The sequence below is a fragment of the Prionailurus bengalensis genome, chromosome X (assembly GCF_016509475.1).
Source record: "Prionailurus bengalensis isolate Pbe53 chromosome X, Fcat_Pben_1.1_paternal_pri, whole genome shotgun sequence".
NCBI lineage: Eukaryota > Metazoa > Chordata > Mammalia > Carnivora > Felidae > Prionailurus > Prionailurus bengalensis.
The window spans coordinates 109,773,842-109,789,561 of NC_057361.1; the positions used below are offsets into that span (position 1 = coordinate 109,773,842).

The 15,720-nt window shown below is 38.4% G+C and overlaps 1 protein-coding gene across 1 annotated transcript in view; it reads left to right on the forward strand.

Moving 5' to 3' along the window:
• Positions 1-15,720, forward strand: part of STK26 (serine/threonine kinase 26) — a 55,156-nt gene that overhangs the window by 17,397 nt on the left and 22,039 nt on the right. The window contains exon 3 of the mRNA XM_043571359.1: positions 14,138-14,368. Coding sequence (XP_043427294.1) covers positions 14,138-14,368 — 231 coding nt within the window. The remainder of the gene's footprint in view (positions 1-14,137; positions 14,369-15,720) is intronic.

Genomic DNA, 15,720 nt, shown 5'->3' on the forward strand with positions numbered 1-15,720 from the left:
GACTCTTGATTTCGGCTCAGGTCATGATCTAATGGTTCGTGAGTTCAAACCCTGCATCAGGCTCTGCGCTGACAGTGTGGACCCTGCTTGGGATTCTCTCTCTCCCTCTCTCTCTCTCTGTCCCTCCCCTGCTCTCATGTGTGCATGCGCATGTGCACACATGCTCTTTCTCAAAAAACAAATAAACTTAAGTAAAAAAAGATTCAACCCCTATTAGTAGATATTTCACAATTTCAGTAGCATTTCCCCACCATTATTTGAATATTTAATTTGTCAAGTGTTGTGCTTTGATAACATGAACAGATTTCAGCAACGTCAGCACAAATCAATGGTGGTTAAAACTGCTGAATACGGGGCGCCTGGATGGCTCAGTTGGATAGGCGACCGACTTCGGCTCAGGTCATGATCTTGCAGTTTGTGAGTTTGAGCCCCGCATCGGGCTCTGTGCCGACAGCTCAGAGCCTGGAGCCTGCTTCAGATTCTGTGTCTCCCTCTTTCTGCCCCTCCCCTGCTCACACTCTGTGTCTCTCTGTCTCTCAATAATAAATAAATGTTAAAAAAAAAAAAACAACTGCCGAATCTGCACCTTTAGAGATAGGGGCTAGGATATTCACACGTGCTGTTGACAGTGGAGTGTAGGGTAGGATGCAGATGGGTGTGAGAAAGTTCAGGGAGGATGTTGAAATGCACCCCTGTTTTGTTAGTGTAACAGATTTGTTCATGTCCGCTAATTTCTCCTATATGTTGGCTGCATCATGGTGCTGATTACAGAGCTAACTTTTATGTTCCTTGTAGTAGTTCTTACTTTAGGTTTTCAGGTACAACTGTTACCAACACAGACATCCCTTTTTTTTTTTTTACTTGATTTCTGGGTGTATTCTTGTTTATGAATGCACTGCTTCAAATGATTTAAAGAAGTAGATAGGGCATAAAAATTAACAATAAGCATTATTCTTTTAGCCCTGTACACATACACACACATAAACAGACACTCTGGTGGTATTTTTCACTCTGGGGAAACCCAGAGTGGATTGTTGAAAATATTAGTGGCCATTCTTTTAGAGTATTCTACAATCTCCTCCCTATTCTTTGTATTTGCCAAGATTAAAATTCTTTGCTGTTGACACCATTGTGCCATCAGTATCGTTTTTTTGGGATCATAGAATGTTAAAGCCAGCAGGACCTAAGAGGAAATTTTCCTCAGTTCTAAGATTCTATTGGGTAACTCCTTGCAAATACAATTTGATTAAATCCGTTCAAAGTATAGATTTGATTAAAGAGAAAAATGTTGGAGGGAAATTATACCGCAGCCACTTTCTCATTAAGAATGAAAAGGTAAGTCTATGTAAAATTCCACTTTTTCAATCAGTGTTAATTTTCTGAAAGAACTCATGGTGTTAATAATTTAGTGCTGTGCTTACAAGCTTCAAACCTATTGATTTTAATTGGAGTTCCCCATCTAGAAGGAAGATAGGCAGCAAGCAAATCAATTTTGTGTTAATCCCGTGCATTTTAATAAGTGTGCTAAAGATTCACCGTAACATTATCTGTGATAGTTCGATATCCGATATGAGGTGTCTCTGCCTTAGATTCTATCCAAAGGTGTTTATTTCTGAAAGTACTAGAATGGCATCCTTTTATTTTACCTCCTGTATGGATAGCATAAAATAAGGCTCTCAGGGTCCATCACATTAAAATGTCCTGTATGTGGGTTTGATTAAATAATGGCCTGAATAAATTAGGATACCTGTTCTGTCATTTCTGTATTAGCGGAGTCGTTGTTTTCCTTTCATTGTATGGCGTCATCACCCTTTCCAAATGAATATTTTATAGTTAGAGCTTGTTATCAATCCCAGGCCATATTTATATAACATCCTGTCTAGTCAGTAATAATCCCTTTATTTTACCATTAATGCTTATGGTTAAACCTGATCCCTGATTGAATTGTGTATTTCTATATGTGTTTAGCCCAAGTAAATTAAAAGAAATGTACGGCAGACTGATACACAGACTGTTGCCCTTCGAGACTTTTAATCTTTGCATTAGAGTATGAAATTGCCCTGGACTCTCCAGGACACAAAGTAGTCATGTGGCTCTGGTTAATAGTGATTGCAGATGTGCTTCCAGAATCATAATTGCATGTATTACTGATATGCATCCTTGTATATATGGCTACTACCAACTCGCTTTTGGGTATAGCTCCATATTACTTTAAGAACTGCTGTTTTACAACCTAAAAAACTCTCCAGTGGAAACAAAAAAATCTCAAAGGTATCACTTTGGAAAGTTGTTATTATGTTAATCACATGTGAGAATAGGGATTGACTTAGAATTTCATACCTATTTTAATATACTTCAGTTTATTGAATGTCCTCTCTTTTGCACCAAAAGTCAGAAATCAAACTACAAATGAAAGGATAACCTCAAGGGGCACCTGGATGGCTCATTCAGTTGGGCTCCGACTCTTGATTTTGGCTCAGGTCATCCCGAGGTTGTGGGATTGAGCCCCACATTGGGCTCCTGCTTAGGACTCTCTCTCTCTCCCTCCCTCCCCCTCCCTCCCTCTCAAATAAAATAAATTAAAAAAGGAAAGGATAACCTCATGCCAAAGATTGCATCCAAAGATGGGCCCCAGGTAAACACCCTGCAAACATCCAAGGGCTGCAAACGGAGCCCCATCCTTAATGAGCTTATTCATTAGAAAATGGAAAGATCATGGCAATGAAAGAGAATACAAAGATAATAAAATGTGTGCTGTAATGGAGGTTCAAGCAAAAAGCTGTGGGAGGGCAGGGGGTGAAGCAATTGATTCTGTTAGGTGATCAGGTTACCCTGGGGAGTTGGAAAGGTGTGTTTTTTGTTTGTTTGTTTGTTTGTTTTTTAAGAGATGTGGTATTTCCAGAGATGGGGAAGTCTTCGGGTGTTGACAGAGAAAACGGCATGACTCAAAGGCTCAAAAATAAGAAAGTAAAACTGTTCCCCGATGGAGCATTGCATTTAAGTTTGTGTGTCTAAGGTACTATTCACTGAAGCAATTGTGTTTGGTACATAAGATACCTGTGAAATTTTCCCTCCGGGCACTTAGTTTTGGTGGTTGTGCTAGTTCTGTATATGGGCAAGTATCATTATGTTACTTTCTGAATTTACAATTAGAGGAAGACTAACAGAACCTTAGGTCCTATGCAAGCTGAACTTCTGGTCCCCCTTCACTTCCTGGAGCAGTCACTCATATGTCCTGGGACATGGTCCCCTGTAAGGGGTGAGAGGTCAGTCTGGACAGCGACTCACTCTGTCGCTCTTTACCCATCCTTAGTTCTTAAGCCTGCTTCATTATAGTGTCAGAGTTGGGACTTGAATGCAGTTTGCTAGTGATTCTGAATTCCTTACGGCAACAGTAGCATGGTAGGAACTTTTCATTTGAGCCACTATACCATTACCACTATAAAACCAGCCATGTGGCTGGTGCCAATTCATCCCCTGACTTAATGACTCCTTCAAAACTAGAGTTTGGCAACTGCTATTGATACGAGGAGGAGGAGAACAAAGTGACTTGGCTTCTAATACCTCACACATTCACGGTGTCAAAACAGTAAGGGATTGAGAGATCATTGAGCCCACCTCTTTCCCTCATTTTACAGATGGTGAAGCCGACATTTAATCGCTGAGTTTTTGTCATTTCCGGGATAAGCAAAATTAAGGCAATTTTGCCTGACCTCTCTGCTTTCTTTACCTCTGTACTACTTCTAAGAAACCAGACCTCCTTCTTCCTTTGGAGTGGCTGGAAGGTCAGAAAGAAGTGAGCTAAATGATGCAATGGAATTTGCATCCAGCATTTATTGTGATGATAGCCTTGACTTTTGGTTTATTGAGAGAAGAATGTGATTGTTTGCAGGATGTTTCCTTCCCCTGCCCCATGGCTATAATTAAAGGTTTCAGGGAACTTCAAATCCCAGAAAGTTAGTCAAAACGACACAATTAGTTATTTCCTTTAATTTAAGAGGTCTGCAATCCAAAGATGATTTACCTGGCTGAACAAAATAGTGTGACGTTTCTAATTTCAATTAAAATAACAGGAATTTAAAGATCTCTATAGGAAATAGAGCTAATAAAAGCACTGCCTGTTAGGAGTCTGTTTCTGAAGGATTTCTAAGAGTGGGGGGAGGTTATGGTTGAATTTCATCTCGTTCTTTCTGCATTTCATTTTTCTTTAGAAAAAAATGTGACATGTGGTAAAGTGACAATAGAATCAAAGAGATGTCGCTTTCTTCTTTACTCAATTGTAAATTGAACTGTCTTACCAACATGTGTAAAGAACCACATTCTTCATGTCCCAGAATGTGTCCTGCTTACGTCATTGTTCTTTCCCTCAGCCCTGAGCTTGGGTACAGAGGAGAAAGCACATTAGGGGGGCAGAGGAAGCTCTTTTATCCTCTCTTGAGTAGGAGGAATTCAGATGAAGGAGTATCTTCAATTATTCTTTTGTTCTTAAAGGTGAAGTAGACTCAAAATTGTTCAGCAGGGGAAACTCCTCAAACTGCTATGTTATTCACGCTGCGACGTCAAAACCTTTCGTACTGGGTGCCCAGGTGGCTCAGTCAGTTAAGCGTCCAACTTCAGCTTAGGTCATGATCTCATGGTTCATGGGTTCAAGCCCTGTATCAGGCTTTGCACTGTCGGTGTGGAGCCTGCTTGGGATTCTCTTTTCCCCCTCTCTCTCCCCCTCCCCTGCTCTCTCTCTATCTCAAATAAATACATAAATAAACTTAAAAGAAAAACCTTTCATAATAATTCTAATGAAGTTATCCTTTGCTAGAATATTTTCTAAGTATTTTTGCTAATGAGGTACATTTAAAAATAGGAATAATAAACTAAAGGAAAAATGAAAAAGTGCTTATAGACATAATTTTATTTCTGCCTTATGAACACATTTTTCTTGTTGCTATGCACAGAATTGCTAGAAGTTTAAATTGTTGCTTAAGAGCACAAAATAATACTGTATGAGACCTTTGACTTTATCCTTTGCCAGTAAGATCAGGGCTGCCTCATTCATCTCAAAAATGCCTTTTAACTGGTGAGCAAAGACAGGGACTCCACTGTGAGTTGATAGAATGCTGTCTGATGACCACGAGGAAAACCAGGGTTGTTGTAACTATACTTTTGACTACAGTTCATTTATTTCATTGCATGTACGTAAAACCTGGCAATTTGACACCTGCTGTATGTTGCAAAAGCAAATTCTAATAACTTCTGAGAGAGATACAAAAATGTGAGTGTGCCATAAAAGTAGGCAAACTAGGAACATTTTCTTTATGCACCTAGATAAATATTTTGAGCTCTCAAGCATGGAAATACAAACTCAGATGACTGACCACCTAAAGAAGATTGACCTCCAGCCCAACTCTCCATGTTTAATTTGAAACATGTACAGACATACCAGTTTTTACCTTAGTTCTTATTCTGTCACAGACAAAATATAGTGCAGCTCAATATTTTACTTCAGAAATAGAAATCTCAGAGGTCTCTTAAGAACTCCATAAATTTTTATCAGATACTCGTAATATGAACCTGAGGTTGTACAAAGTGGAAGAATACTCTGCCAACATCATGTTCTCCAAAAGTTTAGAAAAAAATATGAGTTTGTTTTATTCTTATTATTAAAATAATCTGAGTTTTCACATGGTCATGTGAACAATTCTATGCCCATATAAAATCTAGAACAAAAGTATTATTTTTATTCTTGGACAATTTCATCAATTTGAGGATCTTTTCAAATGAACAGAATGGAAAACATTAGTATTAAGGGTTACGGAAGTGTGATAAAGCTGGAATTGGAGCGCTTGACTTCCGGACATTGGATCTGATGGGTATCATGGTTTGGAATACCATCGCTACCTTGCCTCCCATACTCCAGAGGGTAGTGCATTCCAGTTTAGTTATTGGCATGAAAAAACAATGGGCCAAATATAGTAACCTTGCCAGAAAGTCAAAATTACATACAGGTCACTCCTCTGTAGAATTGTAGTATAAAACATTTGGTAATCGTGCATATCTACAGGGATCAATCAATAGCATAGTGATTCCAAAATTGTAAGAAATCCTATCATTCGGAGAAGAGGAACATTCTGTTTTAAGTTTTTCAAATTCTTTTAAGTTTAAAATTTTTCAGATTCTTTAAGTGTAAGGATATTACTAAGTACACATTGGACAGTTCCGTGATCTGTTCATGATGGAAAATAATTTTGGTTTTATAGCCAAAGGATAAAATTTAAGTTACAAATTAATCCAAGCTGTAGTGAAAGCATCTTAGACTTAAGAGTCAGAAGACCTGGGTTCAAGTTTGAGCTTTGCCACCAGTTAACTACCTTATATCCTTGAACAATTTATAATCTCTGTAGGCTACAGGATTTTTTCCTCTATAAAAATTGATTTTGGATCAGATATTTGCTAAGTTCCCATCCATCTCAAAGATCCTATCATTCTTTTAATTTCAGGATTTGTTTCCCTTCTTAACCTCTCCCTACCTCTGCCATCATTTTGACATAAATGGCCTTAAATTTCATAGCTTCCATATGATGGTATTAGCCTGGGACCCGGTGGGCATACAATAAATGCTTGTTACTGATGGTGGTGATAAGGAGTTGGTCTAAATGACCTATACATTTCCTTCTAGCTGTAAAAGCCTGTGACTGTTACAGTTCTATCAAGGGAGAAGTCAGCTGTGCTTGGATCATATATAGCACTTTAAAAAGGTGGATAGTGTCTGGGCGCCTGGGTGGCTCAGTTGGTTAAGCATCCAACTCTTCTTTTTGGCTCAGGTCATGATCTCGCATTTTAGTGGTTTGGAGCCCCTTATCCAGCTCTGCACTGACAGTACAGAACCTGTTTGGGATTCTCTTTCTCTCCCTCTCTCTGCCCCTCCCCCACTCGTGCTACCTCTGTCTCTCTCAAAATAAATAAATAAACTTAAAAATAAAAAGATAGTGTCCGGTGGTCTTGAACACAACCAGTGCTGAGAGATAGGTGGCTGTTGACTTTAAATCTTTTTTTTTTTTTTTTCTGGCAGTATGTCGATTAGGACACACTCAACAAACTTTTGAAGAAGTGGTTATAGGGCAATTGAAACAATCTTAACATAGGCAGTCATAATAGAACTAATTGCAGGTGAGGCTGGTGGAGCCCCTAGAAAATGACTTCTATCCATTCTATTTGTTAGATGGCAGGTAATAATATAGACATGGACGTGATCCAGAAAAGCATTCCTCTCTAGCTTGGGAGAAGTGGGTGCATCTCTAGTCCTAAGTATATTATTGGATTACAGTTTTTAGTTATTCTCTGTAACTGTCTGGGCATCCTCAGTTCACAGCAAGTCACTCCTGGTGTTACCACTTGAGACTATGAAAAGAGTAAGAGGCCTTCCTTTCTAAGCCTGATATCATTAGCACATTCTTTGCTCATCATTTCCTGTTTACCCCTCTTCATCAGTGAGTCACTGGTAGGCTTTGTAAAGTGCAAAAAGTATGTAGCCAAGAGCATTCATAGTATGGATTTTATTAAGGTAGGGAGGCAAGTGCAAAACCTAGCTTGAGGTCAGCTTTGCTCAGCCCGATTCTTGCTTCTTGAGGGTTCTTTCACTTGCACTCGACCCTTCCTGGTCAAATTCTCTGAGAAATCTACCTCCTCTTCTTCCCTAAATCTATTGTTTTTACTCTCAGCTCCAGACTGGAAGTTTTACTTTACCTCAGATTCAAAGAAACTAGATTTTGTACCTTTGGTTCTTTACTACTTTTGGCTTTCCAGGTCCCCACCTCAAAGCCAATTCTAATTCTGTCTACAATTTTCTCGTTCCTCCTGATTTTGCCTAGTCCCAATGCCCCTGATGGGGTTCAGGATATGCTATCCCATAATATAGCACCTTGGCATGTTGAATATGTTAAGGTAAAGGAGTTTGAGAAAGTAGCAGAAGCAAGAAGGTCACTCTGACTGATTCTGCCCCTTCCTGTCCTCCTTGCCCTCCTTCCCTGAAGCAGGTCATAAGATCCTCATGTGAGAGGTGTTCTCATGGTACCAGAAAGAAAGGAGCATCCTTATCTTTAAAGACAACAGGATGCCAAGAAGAATCTGAACAAACTGGCCTTGCTAAGTCTCCCCCGTTCACCACATTTCTTTGTCCTGTCACATCTTTCCACAATTTCTCACTCTTTGTCAAACCTAGCATCAGAATACATTAGTTTAACCATTTCTTTGAGTCTTCATTTCCTTATGGAGGCTCTGGTGTCATGTAAAACTGACATTAAGTAAATGTATATGCTTTTCTTCTATTAGTCTTTGTGAGTTTAATTTTCAGACCCAGCCAGGGACCCTAAGAGGTTCGAGGGAAACCTTTTTCCCTCTCCGCCACCACCTTCCCACAATTTGTACCCATTTTCTAGTAGCTAAACTTTAACTCTTTGCCAATGTTGACTGGTAACTCAAAACCATCATCAATTAGATCTGAACCTATTATGTACCCTATTAACACATAGACTATTGTGTTAAAAAATGTTCAAGGATATTTATATAAAGAGTATGAGCCATTGCACTCTGGGCTATCCTACCTCTGTTTTGTGGCGCCTCCTGGAGTCCTGGCCTCTTGAGTAGTGAAGGAATAAACTGAAGTAATTACAAAAAAAGGGGGGGGGGGGTATGGGTTACATTGTGTGTGTTTTTGTAAATATTACTTTTCTGGTCTTATTTGAGGGTAGGTACTAATTTTAGAGATGTGTCCTTAGAAGTATTGCAGACTTAATTTTTTAAATATAGCTATGTATATACAAATACCAAAGTCCCTTTGGTTTTATTTTAATCTCCTAAGTTGTCCACTTTCAGTGTGCACAGTTAGAAGAGAGCCACAGTCTTACCGAGGAAAAATAGGGGTGACAAGTTCCCTATAATCAAGGATACAAATTTCAGATGTCTGCTCAGTGGTTCCCAATGCTGATGTCAAGTCTGGTGCCAAAATGACTACATAGGAAGTAGTTTGGAGTACTTTAAAACAAGAACTTATTGCTGGGCCCTAATTTCAGAGATCCTGAATCAGGAGTTTGGGGATGAGGCCTAGGTATCTGCATTTTAAAAGTTGTACTGGTGTAACTGGGTGGCTTAGTCACTTAGGCGTCTGACTCTTGGTTCCGGCTCAGGTCATGATCTCACGGTTTGTGAGTTTGAGCCCCATGTCGGGCTCCCAGCTGACAGTGTGGAGGCTGCTTGGGATTCTTGTCTCACTCTCTCTCTGCCCCTCCCCTCCTTGCGCTCCTTCTTTCTCTCTCTCTCAAAATAAATAAACAAAATAATAATGTTTAGCCAGGAGTGAAGACTCTGTAGAGAACCCTTATGAGTCCTTCCAGCCCCCTGATTCTGTGAGTTAAGTATGCAGGAAGCCTTCTTCCCTCTGCTCCTGACTTGCCACAGTTAAGATATCCCTTTTAGACATCCTAAGACTATTCCCATAGTGAAAGGTTGTTGCCGGTTATTGTTTTATTGGTAATGATAACTTCTGTCTAAGACTTAAGTTTGTAATAGTGTAACTACAGCTGAAGAGTTCAAATCCAAGCAAAGGACAAGTACAGAACGTCAAGGAATAATGTAAATGTCCTGAGGTGCACCTGTGAAATTCCCATTTGCATGGACCTGTTTTTGTGGGGCATGTAGAAATCAACCACCATTAGTTTTAAATCAATGTGAAGTTAATGTAGCCATTCCTCCCATTTGCTGCTACATAACTTAGAACTCCATCCTGCACTACAGCTTTGAGAAGGCAATGCAAATACAGATATAGTAGTAAACTGAGATTTTGCAGTAGAGGTAGGAAGAGTAGGAGATTTTAATATTCTTTGGAAATTCTTAATATAATATTAATTTTCTTTTTCTTTAATATTTTAATATTCTTAAGATTTGATTTGGATGCAGAGGGAGTTGACTTGACTTGACTTTCTTAGAGACTCTGAAGAAGAGTGCTGTGAATGAGCAGGCCAATCAGCTTCTTCATATAGATCTTTTTTTTTTTTAAATATATGAAATTTATTGTCAAGTTGGTTTCCATACAACACCCAGTGCTCATCCCAACAGGTGCCCTCCTCAATACCCATCACCCACCCTCCCCTCCCTCCCACCCCCCATCAACCCTCAGTTTGTTCTCAGTTTTTAACAGTCTCTTATGCTTTGGCTCTCTCCCACTCTAACCTCTTTTTTTTTTTTCCTCCTTCCCCTCCCCCATGGGTTCCTGTTAAGTTTCTCAGGATCCACATAAGAGTGAACACATATTGTATCTGTCTTTCTCTGTATGGCTTATTTCACTTAGCATCACACTCTCCAGTTCCATCCACGTTGCTACAAAGGGCCATATTTCGTTCTTTGTCATTGCCACGTAGTACTCCATTGTGTATACATACAGATCGTTTTCTATTGCTTTACTTGCAATGTTTACCATTTATTTGCTTGACTTTGCCCTTGCACGAAAAACAGAAAGGAAACCTATCTTAATAAAGATTTGGTATACTTTGGTTTAAGAAGCTGGTGAGATGGGGAAGGGAAAGAGAGTACTTGGGTATTATCTATCCAAGATTCAGGAATTGGTAAACAGGGCAGGGATCTTTATCTGGTAGACAGGGAGGTGAGATTATTATACTCGTGAAGAGTTGTACAAACATTGTAAATGATGGAACTTTCTCTTTTTGTTTCTCCAACATGGTATTCCTGGATTATGATGGGAAGCTATTCATGAGCTAGGATTCACTTCAGAGCTTTTTTAAAATTCAAAATGTGACTTGATTTTTAAATCTTTGTTTACATACTTTCAGGAACTCATTTTATTATAGGACAGCCATGTTCTCCCTGGAGTTGATTGTTTCAGTCAAATCCTTTTAAAACGTGAATTAAGGAGATTAGGATTTAATCTTTGTTGCTTACAAGAACAAAATCTTGTTATAAAGTTAAAGGAATACACTTGCTAGTCCAGAATGTATTATCAGGGAATGCACACTATGTATTTTTTTAGTCAGTGGTATACTTACAACTTCAGATTTGTATTGTAGCTATATCAGAAAAATGGAAAGATTTATTACTTTTCTTTTTCCAAATCCACTGAATTTAGGAACTTACTGAGAGGTAAACCTATCACAAAGCTTTGGTGAATATTTCTGCCACAAAGTACTGGAAAGACCAGAACCATCACCACAAGTAGAAAGAGGTAACTTGTGGGTTAGCTGCTAAATAATATTAATCACAACGAAGTACAATGTCTTGCTAAGGGAACACCAGGGAAGTCAATAATGATGGTGATACTCAAGTTTTAGAGAAGGTATATAACAAAATGTAAGCATTAAGACCCATTTGCAGCCTCCTGGAAATCTAAGTTATTTTTACAAGCCCATATGGAAGCTCAAGATATATTTGTTCTATGTGGGTATTAGAGATGGGAGGGGATAACAAGTAGCTTGCAAATATCAAAGAGACTACTACATGGAAAGTGCATCTCTTAGGAATGGAAAAAATCCAATCGAGGAGAATGGGGAAGCTTATAAATTAAGCAGGTCATGTACAAACTGAATTTTGGACAGGTTGAAAAAAGAAAAGTTGGTGACATTCTGTAAAAGTAGGCATAAGCTTTTAGGTTACTCAAAGGCAGGCAGTTTAATGGGATCATAGTGGGTCTGTTTGATGACAGTGCCACAAAGAACTGGATGAGAAACAAAAGTAAACTTTGATGATCTTGTTGTCTAATAAAAGAAGATCTAAGGGATCATGCTAACTCTGAAATTGTCTCCTGAAATTGTTGAATAAGTAAAATTGTAGTAAATGAAGAGATAATCTAGGTCCAATTGACAGATTAAATACATGTAGCTCACCAGAACTAGATAGCATCCTTTTATATTTTGACGCATTTAAGTGTAAATTAATAACCTGCCTATTTGGGGGAGGTTTGGAAATACTGTGTTTCTACTGGATCAGGAGTATATATTCGGCAATGTGAGTTTAAATAATGATATAAATATTGTCTTGTTGGAGGAAAATTTGGATTAAAAATTGTATAAGATGAAGGATATTTCTGAATCAGGAAAGGACAGTGAATTTATGAGCAGAAGTCATACCGAGGCATTTGTAACCTAAAACACCTATGCTTGATTCCAGATTTTATTGTAGCAAAATGTTGATTTCTGGATTCCTACTGTGGGATGAGTTGCAAAAGTTCAACGTATTACTATTTCCAAACGAGCACCAGCATTTATGATCAAGGCAGAGAAGAAGCTTATTTCAACCATCAATGAAAACATTACATACAGATAGGATCCCAAGCAAAGAAAAAAAAAAAAAAACTTGTAGATTCTTGAGCCTTTTGCATTCTGTGTTGTTTACATGGTGGTTTAGGAGTACAGGTGGAATAATTGGAATATCAGAGAGAGGAAGAGTTAAGAGGTAATATTTTGCTGCCAGAATGTTAGAATTTTAAACAATTTACCTACTTTATACCTCAGGTTAAGTGTTCTGTCACCATCGCTACCCTTGCATTAATGTGCAGACCCTGCCTAGTCCACTGCTTCATCCTAAAAAGTGCCTGGCCCCATATTTCTGAAGTATAATTAACATACAGTGTCATGTTAGTTTCAAGCATACAAGGTAATGATTCATACATTAGTGCTCGCCACAATAAATGTAAACATCTGTCACCAAACAATGTTATTGTAATATTGTTGACTGTATTCCCTATGCTATACTTTTTATCTCTGTGACTTATTTATTTTATAATTGGAAGTTTGTACCTTTTAATCCCCTTTATCTATTTCAATCTGCCCCCCACCCTTTCTTTGGCAACCATCAGTTCTCTGTATTTAAGAGTTGGGTTTTTTGTTTGTTTTGTTTTTTTAGATTACACATACAAGTGAAGTCACATGGTATTTGTCTTTCTCTGTCTGGCTTATTCCACTTAGCATAATACCCTCTAGTTTCATCCATGTTGTCACAAATGGCAAGATCTTGGTCTTTTTGATGGCTGAGTAATATTCCATCATATATATGTGTATGTGTGTGTATATATATGTGTTTGTGTGTGTGTGTGTGTGTGTATATGTATGTATATATATATATGTATGTATATATACACACCATATCTTCTTTATCCATTCATCTATCAATGAACACTTGGGTTGCTTCCATATTTTGGCTATTGTAAATAATGCTGCAATAAACATAGGGGTACATCTATCTTTTTGAATTAATGCTTTCATTTTCTTTGGCTAAATACCTAGTAGTGGTATCACTGGATCATATGATATTTCTATTTTTAATTTTTTTGAGGAACCTCCATACCGTTTTCCACAGTAGCTGCACTAATGTACATTCCCACCAACAGTGCATGCAGGTTCCTTTTTCTCCACATCCTTGCCAACACTTGTTTTTTTGTCAGCCATTCTGACAGGTGTAAGGTGATATCTCATTTTGTTTTTCATTCACATTTCCTTGGTGATTAGTGATGTTAAGCATCTTTTCATGTGTCTGTTGCCCATCTGTATGCCTTTAGAAAAATGTCTGTTCAGGTCTTTTGCCCATTTAAAAATCAGATTATTTGTTTATTTGTTGTTGAGTTGTATAAGTTTTTAAATATATTTTAGATATTAACCTCTTATTGGGTGTATCGTTTGCAAATATCTTCTATTCAGTAGGTTGCCTTTTTGTTTTGTTGATGGTTTCCTTTGCCGTGCAAAAGCTTTTTATTTTTGCGTAGTCCCAATAGTTTATTTTTGCTTTTGTTTCCCTTGCCTGAGGAAATCTATCTAGAAAAAAAAATGTTGCTAAGGCCAATGTCAAAGTAAAGAGTACCTGGCCCTTTGACAGGCATCAGAGATAACATTTTGCTGCATGGGATTGTTTTGTGGTAACAGGATCAGCTAAGCCCAGTTAGTGTGGGTGATCTGGTAGAATATGGACTATTTGGCTGTTTGGGATTATAATTGCCCTAACAAAGCACATGTGGAGAGTCAAGGGAGTTTATATGCTTTTAAAAATGTGTTATTGTCTTATGTGATTTATTTTCCTTCATTTCAAAAAATTTGATGCAAAACATTTGTGTTTTCTTTCTTTCTGTTTCCTGCCCCCACCCCCTTAGAATAACATAGCTGATCCAGAAGAACTGTTCACAAAGTTAGAACGCATTGGGAAAGGCTCCTTTGGAGAAGTTTTCAAAGGAATTGATAACCGTACCCAGCAAGTGGTTGCTATTAAAATCATAGACCTCGAGGAAGCCGAAGATGAAATTGAAGACATTCAGCAAGAAATAACTGTTTTGAGTCAGTGTGACAGCTCATATGTAACAAAATACTATGGATCATATTTAAAGGTAATGTGTGTGTTGTATTATTTAAGTCATAAGGTATTTTCATTATAAGTTTTTCTTTCTTTTTTTTAATTCTGTTATTTGAAAGGCAGTGTCTTAAATTAGGATTTGGCAGTCTTTGGGCTCCAGGCAGAATCCAGCTCCATTTATAGTGCCAAATAGACTGTTTTTAGATTTAGCAGCTGTGTCCTGAATGCATCCCAGTGCTCAGCTGCACCGTTATTCCACACCTGAACTTTGGGTCAATGGAGGAGCAGTAATACAGCTGGTCCTTGAGACACATCCTTTGTCAGGAAAGAGCTTTCCCCCTGGGCTTTCGCACATTATTCTCAATGGTCCAGTCTGTCTCAACCTCAGAATTGATGGAATATGTAAGTATGTCATTTATTCCATTGAGTTGTGGTTATTTACACATCTTTCTCTCCTTCCAGATTATGAGCTCCTTGATGGCAGGAGTTTAGTTCAACCAGTCTTGGTTTTCACATTTAGCATAAGACATGGAACATCTCAAGCACATGATAAATACTTGTGGAAGTGGAGTCAAATGGAACACTATCTGCCCCTCCCCCTTTCCCAAAAGTTGGAATTTTAGTTTCCAGGATCATGGAATTAGTAGACACGTTAAGTTGCAGCAGATGGAGATGTGACTGCATAACAGAATACTCTTTGGTTAGTAAAACCCAAGAGTTAGGGGCGCCTGGATGGCTCAGTTGGTTAAGCATCCAATTCTTGATTTCGGCTAAGGTCATGATCTCACATTTTGTGAGTTTGAGCCCCACATTGGGCTCTGAGCTGACAGCTTGGAGCCTGCTTCAGATTCTCTCTCTCCATCTCCCTCTGCCCCTCTCCTGCTTGTGCTCTGTCACTCTCTCAAATTGAATAAACTTAAACACACACACACACACACACACACACACACACACACACACAAGAGTTCTTGGGTTCCAGAGTTAGAAGTCGGGATGCGTGTCTATTGAAATTTGAAGAATAAATAGTTAGAAAAATCTAGCTTAAGGGACTCCCGGGTGGCTCAGTTGGTTAAGCATTCAACTCTTGATTTCGGCTGAGGTCATGATCTCATGGTTTGTGAGTTCGAGCCCCGCATCCTGCAGAGCGCTGATGGTGCGGAGCCTGCTTGGGACTTTCTCTCTCTCTCTCTCTCTGTCTCTCTGTCTCTCTCTCTCTTTCTCAAATAAATAAATAAACTTAGAAAAATCTAGGTTAGAGTTAAAATTATTTTAAAATTAAAAATTTTTATCATGTTAAAGTTTTTCAAAGGAAGGCAATACTAGTTAGATTTTTGCTTTTCAGGGTTTACAAGGGGAGGAAGAGGTTTTTTGTTTGGTTCATTGGTT